We start from the raw sequence: 12,166 nt of genomic DNA on the forward strand, positions 1-12,166 counted from the left end.
ACGAAATTCAAGCTCCCTATGCGGGTGTAGTCTCGAACTACCATTTTTGAAGGGCAACGGGTGGGAATCCGGGACTTGGCGCAACCGAGCATCGTCACCCTAAGGCACAACTCGAAGCAGAGTAGCTTCGATGCAGCTGAACGCTTCTTGCTGTGGAGACCAACTTATAGGACCCTTCCGAACAAGAAAACTTTTCGATTTGGGCGATTCCACCAGATCCCTTTGGCCTTTTTGCACTCGGATTTGCTCCTTTTTTTCGGCATCGCCTGGAACTGATTGCAGCAAGCCTTCTGGGCACATTTCTTCTTGGAAGCGTTGTTTGCTTTGGAACGTGCCATTCAGGTGAAATTCTCCGCCTCTGTTGGAAACGGCACTGGTATTGAATCCGGAACAAGTTTCCGTTCTTCGGGATAATAAAGAGAAAAAAAAACAGCTCGAACGCAATTTATACGGTATAGAAATAAACCAACCAGCTGATATTTGTTTACATCGGGAAGCATGTGCTGTCAAAATTCATGATAGTATTGGTGAGAGCGCAAGCAACACCGAATATTTTCAGAGTGTTCCACCGTCCACTTTATGGTGCACTACCAGTGGACTACTCATCCTGAAAACGAGCATGAAAACAGCAAAAAGTGCACTACCGGTAGTGCCCCGGTGCACCACCACACGAAAACGAATTCTCTATTAGTTGTTTGTGATAGTTTTTCTCACAGGAAGACATGTCTTCCTTTATTTTAATCTGCCTTCAAAAATTAGTGTGCAAAATTCGACATCAAATGAGTTGAATATTTTTTAAATGACTTAAAGCGATAAATCAAAGATTTTTTCATCGAAAGAAATATAATAAGGAAACTATCCGAGGTATTTCACATGCGGGACTGTTAAGCGGATATATTTCTTATGAGACGTTGTTAGATGAAAAAACAACGATGAAATTCATATGGGACTGTTATGCGTAGGGACAGTGCATAGCAGAGTCAATTTTAAAATTCAACAACCGTTGGAATATGTATAATTAACAATGACGCAATAATTTTCTTTCATTGTCAACAAAAATCTTCAAATTCATGTAAAGTGATAGTTTTCGAATGTTTACATTAAAGCATGCTCTGTCCTCTTTGCATTGCAATAATGTCAAAAGAGCGTTATCTCAATTTTGGCGTTGAACTCTTTTAACTCTCTGTTCTCTTCTCAAATTAACTGTGGAACATCAACTCAAGCCCACGTGGAGGGTCGCCATTGGTATCAAAGTTGACCGTTCTTGTCAAAATCGTCACAAGCTTACTTCGATGAAAAGCTGGCCCTAAATTAACTACACGCGCTACACATCAATTTATTTAGTGTTTTGATTATACTTGCTCGCGAGTGTCACAGCGATGGCTTCAAGACAATCCAGTTTCTTGGATAAAATCAAACAAACCGATCTTGAAAAGTCGAAAATGACCGGTAAGAACACGTGTCGTTTCCGTATGGCAAGCTCTTGCATTTTTTTTTCATTTGTTAGAGCTACGGACCAAATAATAACAGATGATTTAGAAGCATAAATTCAAATTCATTTCAGAAACGATTCTGGCCGTGAAGAAAAAGAAGGAAGAACTAGATAGACGCATACTGGAATTGAAGGGTTCTCTTTCGAATCGACAAAGCCAACTGGAGGTGCTACAGAAACGCTGTGAGGTAAGTGAGGTTACACATGATTTTCTTTTATTGATTTCGCTTTGTGGCTTTTCTCATGCTACTTAACGTTTAATATATTGACACTAGATCATTCACTACAAATTCGGTTAATTTTAGGAATCTAAACTGCAACTCACCGAACTAGCTTCCAACGAAAAACGCGTTGACGCTATTCACGAGATTGAACATATACGCCATGAGAAACTTCGTTGTTTGGTGCAGGAGCACAAGGCAGCAATCGATCGACTCACTTCGAAGAATAAAGGTGAAAAAGTTGTGGCTAAGAATCCCTTTTTTATTAGCATTTCTGTATACATATATCATTTGCCAAAAGGAAGTTGAAGAATGCAAGTTAACAAGAATCCAATAATTCGTTAAGATTTTGAAGATAGAGTTTGGAGTTTTTAACATTGTAACTATACACACAGATGAACCATTCTAGTTTGATTTTTTTGGTTTATAGATCAATTCCGCAACCGTATCACCTGTCCCAACGTAGCCTCACCGTATCAACTATCCGCAGCTAGTTATACGCGTGAGTACCAGCTCGATGAGAGAGAAGGCACTTTGAATGAATTGCAGCGTTCCCTGGAGAAACGGGAACAGAACCTGGTAATCAAAAAGAATCACAACACTGCCAGAATCGTACGGCTACGAAAGTTGCTCCAGACCAACGAAACAAAGCGTGCAACGTGCAAGGAACAGCTGGTTGCGCTCAAATCGCGTAACACCCGGCGCTACTAGTTAATCTTGTCGTTTGAACAGGCGCCAGGTTAAAAAGAACAAGAACTCGGTGAAAGTTATCAAACTGCAACCCAGGAAAAAACCACCGAGACCACCGATATAAACTGAAATGGTTCGAATTGTACAAGTTGATTTAGTATATTTTTAGCACTGAATAAAATTGTTATTACCAAAGACATCCGATAAACCAAAAATGATGTCTCTATTCAACTGCATCTTTGGATAGTCAGTTAAACCCCATTGAAGATTTGCTCCTAAGAACCACTCTCTTGAACGCTAAAAAAAATAACAAATTACATACAGGAACTTCTCCAGCTAATTAAAGAAAATGGCATACAAAAGCTTGTACGAAAAAGTTTGAATCGTCACAGTTTGGCAGACAGTTACATTCGACATTGGTGCTGGGTGGTAAAGTCAATAATATGTCTGAAACACAATTAGAAAGTATTGGTTCAAGTTTTCAAATGTTTAATTCGGTTCTCACCTGAGTTCCTTCTGAGGCAGTGATAACCATCAAAATTACATATCCGGTACTTTGCGTTAGCTTTCCCTTAGAAAAACAAGTAAAAATTTAGTATATGTGAGTAACACTGCTATGGGAAATCTACCATTGTTGCGATAGAAGTGTGGAATACAACCACATATTCGTGCAGCTAACCGCATGCGACATTCGATCCGGCAAAGGTTGTAACTGTATACTGGACTGAACTGTAATACTTCAGCTTCGTGCGTGAAACGACACTTTCTCTGCGAAACCGATAACCTATTGGTTAGAAAGTAACAAAGATGACCAAAATTTTATCTTAAGTTTCATAAAATAAATTTAGAAAATCATACTCCCTAGCGTTTGGTGATGTAATGAGTTCCAGTGCCAGCAACTCCACAGTGGTGTAGAAGGCATCCTTGAAAGAATATCGCCGTTTAGAGATCTCCGGAACCTCCATGTACCCATGGAAGTAAACTTCGTAGGAACTCTCAAGCTTAATCAACTGACCGTATACTTCACCGTCCAATGGATGAACAACAACATTCGGGATATTGTTTTCAGTTGTGTCCCAACGTCGGTCCCTCCAATATTGATATGAACTGTACTGCGCTATTCTGGAGTTGACCGATATGCACAATCCCAACTCTGTAACCGTAGGCTGGAGATAGAGGAACAACGTTGTTCCACTACTGACCTGGGGTTGAAATGACCAGGACAAATTCGAAATCAACTCCATATAATCCGAGCTATCGATTCCATACGTTTTGTGCATGGGAATTTCACTAAATGTGTCATACGTTGCGTTGGCTAATTTCATTACAAATTCTTCAAAATCCTCGACATCTCCATCGATTGTAAATTTTTCCGGGTGATCTTGGATGTACTGTTTCACTTTCTGCTCATCAATTCGATGGTGGGAACAAACGGTCAAACTGGGAAAGCTGGTGTTCCAGAAGTACATGTTTCTATCCATCGATATGACGACCGGTGATGTTTGGTAGCGGTCCCAAATTCGTTGAGACAACGCTACCATGCCAAATATTCCAACCACTATACATGTGATCCAAATAATTCGTTCCACTATATGGACACCAAGTTGGACCAGGTGGCGAACACCATGGGCGGAAGTAGTTTCAAAAAGATTTATTATAAATTTTCGCGAATGATTTGTAAGCCTGTTCAACAGAAATTGGTATTGTTTCATTTTGAAATGTGAACCAACGAAAAAGTCTGAATAAACTGATTTTCTTGTCCCAGTTCAAGTCGCCAAACCTATGGGAAATTGTTCTTTACGCAATGTAGATGGTGAGCGATAAGCGTGACAAGACTCGTACATACATAATTAAATTTTGTTTCCCTGAGCTAATTAGCTAGCTGAAGCTACATAGTCTTGTAGTACCGTTATTTATTTACAAAAATGACGTAATCGAGAAAGGATATTTTTATTTCTATTCACGGACACTTAACTTTGAAATGCTGGAATGTTGGAACTTTGTAATGTTGGGAGTTTGAGTTTCTGGTTTAAGGGTTTTAACACAGAGAACATTTGTACAAACACTAACAAAAAATCTTGAGAAAGATGTGCCAGATTTCAAATGCTCCCATTGAGAAAATCTGTTTAAAAATGGCGAGAAACGATGCCATCTATTGCACCCTTGAAAAGCTACAAATCTGCATTTTAACCCTCCAAAGCCGTTCGGGTCAATATGACCCGAAGCGCACATTTCAAACATCTTTACCATCATTCCAATATATTGATGAACTGGTAATTTTAACAGACCAAGTATGTTCTATGAAAATAATGATCAAATTAACGCCAATAAATTAAAATTTGAGTTTTCAAAATCGGTTCATTGAGAAATGAAATACAGCTAAGCAAAGCCAAAACTGGATGTCGTTTTTTTAAAGTAAGACTTTTTTCTACCGAAAGATCTGTCATAGCGGTAAAAACTTTCATTGGACCCCAACATATCTATACATTGTCGGATAGATGGATTCTTGACAATTTCAAACATCAATAAAATAATTTAATAAGGAAAAGCTTTCAGAAGTTATGAGTATTTAAAAAATAAATTTGATTTTTCGGACTTTTTACTTTCTGAACCAGTTTCTGATAACCTGGTAATACATATCGACTTTATTTTGAAATGTTGAGAAATAAGAATAAATTACCTACACAATGAATATAATATCATCAAAATCGGTTAACATTTACAGCCAGGAGAACGAAATCAAATTACAACTCATATTTCCCCGAAACGGATATTTAGCGAACGGCTTTGGAAGGTTAAGTTCAATTTTTGGAAAGAACACAATGCTATTGAATTTTTCGCGAATGCTATAAAAGTTCTTAATGCATAGCATCAAAGTTACCATAAGAACCTAGAACAACCTTCTATGTGACATTAAACTGAGTCGATTTGTGGTTTTTTTTGAATTTCTTAAACCCTGAGGGTCTTCAAAACTTCGTTTTGGTTCAAAACTCTTCCTTGGTATTTTGCTGAATTTTTAACTTTCTCATAAGTAAATTTAAACTTTTAGGTTTGTATGGGAAAATTGGATATTTTGTACTGAAAAATCAACATCATTTGCGTTTCTTCTGTGAAACCGAGCCTGCTAATGGTTTTTGTGCCAATTTATAAATTTTCTATAGGAAATTTTCAGCTGAACAACTTTGTTGAAGATCGTAACTTCGCATCTTATTAGACAAAAAGTTATTACTTAAACTTTGTTGAAGATCGTAACTTCGCATCTTATTAGACAAAAAGTTATTAGATGTTGAATGGGGACGTGTCTTTGGCATTGAAAAACAATAAATTCCATAGACATCACTGCGGGGTGTCTAGCAAGGTATGGCATGGTATGACTTAGGCCAGGAAAATAGATATTCTCTGCAGCATTTTTTTAAAGAGTTGTAATCGTTTATGATAAACACTAAACAAACAAAACAATTGTGTTATAGATAAGGCAAGCTCAGTTTGGCGCAATTTGTAAACCTATGCAATGCAAAACTCTCTCACAAAGACTTTAAAAAAGTTTTTATAATGTTCATTCTAATGAAACAAAATTTGATACCTGCACACTGCACACTGGTCGGTGATTTAATCAGACCAATTTGACATTTAAGCGATTTTTTTTCTGTTTAACTGTCCTAGGGTATGACCAAGATTGGTAGATGAAAAGGTATAACATCGCATTCATAAAGAATAGTAAAAAATATGTTGGTTCTTTATAATTATTCAGGTTTTGTTATTTAACATTAATAGTTAGTATTTATTCATAATACTTACTTTCGAAAATATAAGTCCTAGAATAGAATTTACAATTTTTCTAGAAAATAAAAAAAGGATTTTGAAGAATTTTTTATATCTACTAAAAATAACAAGTAATAAGCTAATTCGTTTTAACCACAAGCATAAGAATATTTGACATTGGTGAAAATTTATCAAACATGTAAATAAAAGTAAGAGATTAAGATCGCAGTTCAAATCAGATTTATTTTCTACTCCGGTAAACTCGATATAAATTAAAGATTTTGTATTTACTTTGTATTTGATGAATTTGCTACATACTTACCCAAGCAACCAAAAGTCCCATAAAACAGGTACGAAAACGCTTACTCAGCCCCATAATTGATATAAAGAACGTTCTATGCAGCTCAAAATTTAAGTTCTTATTGATACTATCAAGTTCCCAAACAAGTCTTAGTGATCTTCAATTCAGCTTCCAGCGGCCTTTTAATTCAGCTTCCGAAAAATCGCAAAATGAGCAAAAAATCTCTCTCTATCTAAACTGCACCCTTGGCTTCGGTTCGTATCACCTTCTCTTGATTATTTACTATGTTCTGTACATGCTGCCGCCGCGCCGGATTCCAAACTCGACAAATTGCTCTACATTTCCTACATATATTGAATCAGAATGGTCACTCAAGTAACAAATTACTTATTGAAAAAAAACTTGCCCGGCTTGAGGTTCGAACCCGACCTTCGTGGTGAGAATCGAACACGCTACCACAAGACCCCGCCTGGATGTTGTACTAACTGAAACTAAAACTCGAAGTGATGATTTGATTTTGATAGCACATCAATGCACTTTTTGTAACTTACCAAATCCTGTTTCGAGCACTTTTGTGCCCTTTATGTGACTTAAGTCTCGTATAACGTACGTAGACATAACTTTTGCAACTTTCAAGTTCGTTAATGAGTACATATAGATCACAAATCCCATAAGGGCAAAACAAGCCACATACAACGCACATATTGATCACTTTTGCAATTTTCAAGTTTATTAATGAGTCCATAATGTTCACTAATGGGAATCGGGTAGTTGATTCTCTTTGTCAGCCAATATGTAACTTTCAATGCCTTCATTCAAGTAAATATGTGCCCTTTGGTTGCTTGGAATGTTATACAAACCAATAAAATTATTTTTACAGCTGAATTTTCACTTCAAGATAAAGTACAAGTTCTAAGACAAACAAAAATTTATCCTTAATGATATTAATTAAAATAAGAATCCCGTTAATATTTCTCCAAAACTCAAACATATATTTTACAAAAAGGAAATCTTCACAATAAAGTTTTATTTGATACAAATTTATGATTTCTTTTGGTTTCTTAACGCAAACTGGCTTTGATTGAATACTTAAATTCAATTTTGAATCCAGAATCAAAATTATAGAACTTAACTTCTGAATGCAAACTTTTAATTTTTACTACGGATCTGAATCTTGTCTTTGAACCTGAGTTTTAAATTTGAATTCCGAATTTGAAAACGATGTTTGAATCTGAGTTCCAGATAAGAATTCCTATTGTTTATGAACTAAAAAGCAAAATTTGTATAAGCAGAACCCTCAACCAGAAATCTCTTATTTGAATTCTGAATTTTTGGTTTTCAATATGAATTCGTTCTTCAGTACTTAATTTGAATTTTGACTTGTGAATCAAACTGAAAATGGTGAGTTATGAAACTTTCTTAAGTTCCGATTCCTTATAAGAATAAAAATAAAAATTTCAAATCCACAAGTTAAAAATGGTTTGCAATTTTTTATATTAACTTTTCATATTGGGACGCTGAAATTGAAGAACAAAAAACGGGATACAGAAGCCGAAATCTGATCACAAACATCGAATTTTTAATGTTTATAAAATATTTGGAAAACGAAATACGGAATGATTCTGACCTTAGGTTTTTTTCCCGCAAGTATCTGGGGCGCGCAAATTCGGGCTATTTTCCAAAAAAACTTGCCAATATTAAAATTATTATTTTTTTTAGGAAAACTTGAAATATTGTTTTTTTTTTCTATCGATACCCATCAGTCAATTTCAAATCATATTTCAAACTGCTAAGAAAACATTTGTGTTAATTTTGACAAAATTTTCACAACACGCAAAATACATAATTTTACAGACTTTTTTTTTTTTAATTGGCATTTCAGTCAAAAGTAAGCAAATGAAAAATTTACAATTTGTTCGACTTTCGGCCTTTGGTCTTGGCCTTCCTCAAGAGATATCTGAATTTATTTTATACAAAATTTTTACATTTTTTTTTTTTGATTTTGCAAGTGGAAAAAATCGGACAAAATCTGGGCAATCTGACAAGCTAATTCTAATGTTACTGAAATTCGATATTCGGGACTAAATTTGAACAGGTGAGAAAATGAAAAAAGAAACTGTAGTACAATTGTGGACCCGGGATAAGATTTCGAGGTTTAAGCTTTAGTTCTGAGTCGAGATTGTTACACTTGAATCATTTTGGTCTTTCATAAAAATTTTATAAGGAATTTGAAACTTTGAGTTTAAAGAAGAACTTCGCGCTTGGCGTTTTTTCACCCTTAAGGGGGGGTTACCCCCCAAAACCCTCCCCGTTCCTACGGCCATGACATTGCGCTTAACTTCAATCGACATAGCCGTGTAAACGTAGGGTCAAAAATAGTTATGAAATTTCGAACGATATGTATGGGATTTGAAAAATTGAGGGGTCTTACTGTTCTAATTAGTTATTAGTTGCATTCTTTAAATGATAAGTGAGGCTATAAGTAAAATTGATGTTTAAAAAAAAGCTTTCAATATTCTGACAAAGAGACCGTTTTTCTTTGGAAATTTGGCAGTGTAGGGGACACTAGGAGATAACGTATAAAAAAATGCAAAAATAAATAAGTTTAAAAATAATGTATTTCAGCTAGATATTCGAATCGCGGAAAACATTTTTTCAAATGATGTTGTAAAAATATGTTTAAAAAATGACTTGTTACTACTTGTAATGAATGCTGAAAAAAAATAATTATAAGGAATTTTGCGGAAAGAATTTTTTTAAACTATATTAAAACGTAAATAATATTTTTTCATCTGAATAAGCGCTTAATACATTGTTAATACTTAGGTGAATATTTCATATTTTTTGCAGAATTTAAAAATTAGTAGATTTTCTAGAAAACTAATATTTTTAAAATTTTCTATACATTTCTGTGGAATTTCTATTACTATTTTTTCTGTGGTATTAGTGGTATTAGCACATTTGCAAGCAACGGAGTAGTATACCTAAGAAATCTAGCTATCCTGAGGCATGGCTACTTTTTGTGAAAGCCAGTGATGTCAATTGAATTTATTGTTTTTCAATGGCAAAAGACACGCTTCCATTCAACCCTTATAACTTTTTTGTCTAATAAGATACGGTCTTCAACAAAGTTGTTCAGTGGAAAATTTTCTTTAGAAAATTTATAAATTGGCACAAAAACCATTAGCAGGCTCGGTTCCACAGAAGAACAGTACAAAATATTCAATTTTCCTTTACACACTTAAAAGTTCAAATTTTCTCATGAAACTTGACTTCAAAATTCTGTTAAAAAATCATGAATGAGTTTGAAACCAAAACGATGCATTTTAGATCCCCGGGTTTGAGAAATTCATAAATTGACTCAGTCTAATGTGACAACATGTCAACAACATCCGTCATTTCATGAATTTGAAATGTGAACAAACAACGAACAAACATTTATTGAAATAGGAACAATTCTTCAAAGTTTAAAAGAAATTCAAATTTTTCAAAAAGGTGTTTTTTAATGAGATATTCCATTTATTCGGAATGTTACGAACACTTATTACTACTTCAAGTTTTAGTTGCTCTTTTAGCAACATTTAACTGGAAACTCGTGGCAGAAATTTGACTGTCATGTCGGAGGGTTGCGGTTCAAAGATAGTTTATTTTGGCATTTCGTTGATTTTGTTGGTGCTGTTGCCATGTCCATATGGTTAATTTTATCATTAGCTCTCGAGCTAGTTTGAAAAACACGCAAGCTTTTACAATTATGAACCATGTAGAAAGGAATTAGGTATTTTATTTTTTATTCAAACTTTTCTTTTTACCCTTCTTTGCTGCGCGTTTACGTCTTTTTGGCTGCAGTACGATCCCTCGGCGCTTTAGATTGGCTCGCCACCAAGCTTGTATAATTTTAGCGCTGGCAGTCTTTTCGAAGTGATCGATGTATTCTGCTTCCAGCGTTTCCAGTCGTTCGATTTCCTCTGTTCGACGTTCGTATTCCTGAATCATATCTTCCCAGTGTCTTTTCTTGGAACGAGCTCGTTGGAGTCCTGATTCGACCAAAGTTTTCTCCCGTTCGAATTTCTCCATCCAGTGTTCGATGAGATCTTCTATTCTTTTGAATTCATATGCGGTGAACTTATCAATAACTTGACGAGAGTCTAGGGCCGTTTGAATTTCGGCTAAGGACTGATTCGTTTGATTTTCTAGTTCTTGATTTTCTAAAGTTTTCATCTGTATTAACTGTTCTTTCCTAGCTTTTTCCCATCTGCTTACAAAGATATTTCTAGAAATTTCTATACTAAAATCGTCCTTAAAGAAATTGAAACAATAGGTACTTAATTGTGTGTTTCTAAAATTTATTTATTCCATTATTTACTCACCAACATTTGCAGGTGGTGGAGATCATACAGGCGGGTGAGATTCCCCAGCTGTCTGCGTAAATATCTGACTAGTTCTACATAACTGTAATATTTTTCACGACTAAAGAGTTCTTCCTCTGACCTCATGGATGACGAAGATGAAAGTTTATAATAGCCGTCAATGCTCAGGAATTCGAAGTCAATGATTTGTTGACGAAATTCTTCCAAGGCTTCGATTTTTTGTTCCAAAAATTGCCGAAATGAGAATCGTTTTAACGGTTCAAGGATTTGGTCAAAATTCTTTGGAAACACGTCCAGCAAATTTAATTTCATAAGGGCACTGTTAATTAGCTTCAACATGACAATGTTATCCATTATTCGAAATAAATATTTTCCAAGAATATTGCACAAAATGATTGTTTTTATAAGAATGCTGCGTTCAAAAATGACAAACTTTCATTTAAAAAGTTGCCTACTTATTTTCAAAAATATACAATGTATTATGTTATAATTATGTATCTTCACTTTCAATACAATTCAAAATGTGTAATGGTCTCTTTGTGAATATTCATATGGAAAATATATCTGGTATATCCCCTATATGTATCTACAGTTTTTTTTTGAAACATTGCAATGCATTGTTACCAACTTGAAAGTTCTAGTAAGACCAAATGAGCTTTAATTACCTTCACGATTACATGCAAGATAAGCCGACGGTGTGTTCTGCTTTGATTAAAATCCGTCTCTAATGAAGTGCAGTTATCGAAGAAAATTCCTGCCGTTTTAGTCAATTATTCGGTCTTGTGGGGTAAAATGCTTCAACAAATTAAGTTATAATGTTTTTTTAATTTGTGTTTTTTTAAGAGTGTTTAAACTACAAGATTATTAAACACTGATGAATGCGTATCAAAAAAATTAACTTAAAATTATGCTAGTACTATTTTTATGTGTTTTATTGCAGTTTACCCATTAAGTTATCGATTATTTGTTTCAGTCTGGTGATGTCGAATAGAGAGTTTGGATCGTTAACCGCACTGGTCATCTTTGCATGTTATTTCCTCCATTTGCTCGGGTATGGTGAAGGTAACAAGTTCTACTACAATAAACTCTGCACATGCCGTTTGAGAACAATCAGTAATGAATAAACTTGGTCATATTAATTTGTTGAAATGAAATATTTGATTGTTTTCACAGTTAATTTGATTCTAATTTCCGGCTTGATTAAAATCACTGCTAAAAAGATATCGTGAATTGATACCTTAACCGGAACATGATTATTGAGCTGAAAACACGCGTCCTTACCGCAATCCAATCCGACTAGGTCAATGGCTATTATGAAATGGTACGCATCCAG

The 12,166-nt window shown here is 34.8% G+C and overlaps 3 protein-coding genes across 3 annotated transcripts; 1 reads left to right on the plus strand and 2 right to left on the minus strand.

Annotated features, from left to right (window-relative positions):
• Positions 1-1,245: 1,245 nt before the first annotated feature.
• Positions 1,246-2,601, plus strand: LOC129756545 (uncharacterized). Its single transcript, XM_055753454.1, has 4 exons — positions 1,246-1,449; positions 1,565-1,680; positions 1,798-1,945; positions 2,144-2,601. The coding sequence occupies exons 1-4, from the start codon at positions 1,380-1,382 to the stop codon at positions 2,422-2,424; spliced, it is 615 nt and encodes a 204-aa protein (XP_055609429.1). The 5' UTR covers positions 1,246-1,379; the 3' UTR covers positions 2,425-2,601.
• On the minus strand, positions 1,853-4,123 carry LOC129756544 (uncharacterized). Its single transcript, XM_055753453.1, has 6 exons — positions 3,262-4,123; positions 3,033-3,187; positions 2,909-2,974; positions 2,762-2,850; positions 2,595-2,700; positions 1,853-2,528 (listed from the first exon to the last, which is right to left on the minus strand). The coding sequence occupies exons 1-6, from the start codon at positions 4,113-4,115 to the stop codon at positions 2,425-2,427; spliced, it is 1,374 nt and encodes a 457-aa protein (XP_055609428.1). The 5' UTR covers positions 4,116-4,123; the 3' UTR covers positions 1,853-2,424.
• A 6,123-nt stretch (positions 4,124-10,246) lies between these two features.
• Positions 10,247-11,187, minus strand: LOC129753321 (uncharacterized). The gene is made up of 2 exons (XM_055749122.1): positions 10,834-11,187; positions 10,247-10,762 (listed from the first exon to the last, which is right to left on the minus strand). Exons 1-2 carry the CDS (start codon positions 11,185-11,187, stop codon positions 10,247-10,249), a joined length of 870 nt encoding a protein of 289 aa, XP_055605097.1.
• Positions 11,188-12,166: the final 979 nt, after the last annotated feature.

This window comes from Uranotaenia lowii, chromosome 3 (assembly GCF_029784155.1).
Source record: "Uranotaenia lowii strain MFRU-FL chromosome 3, ASM2978415v1, whole genome shotgun sequence".
Classification (NCBI taxonomy): Eukaryota; Metazoa; Arthropoda; class Insecta; order Diptera; family Culicidae; genus Uranotaenia; species Uranotaenia lowii.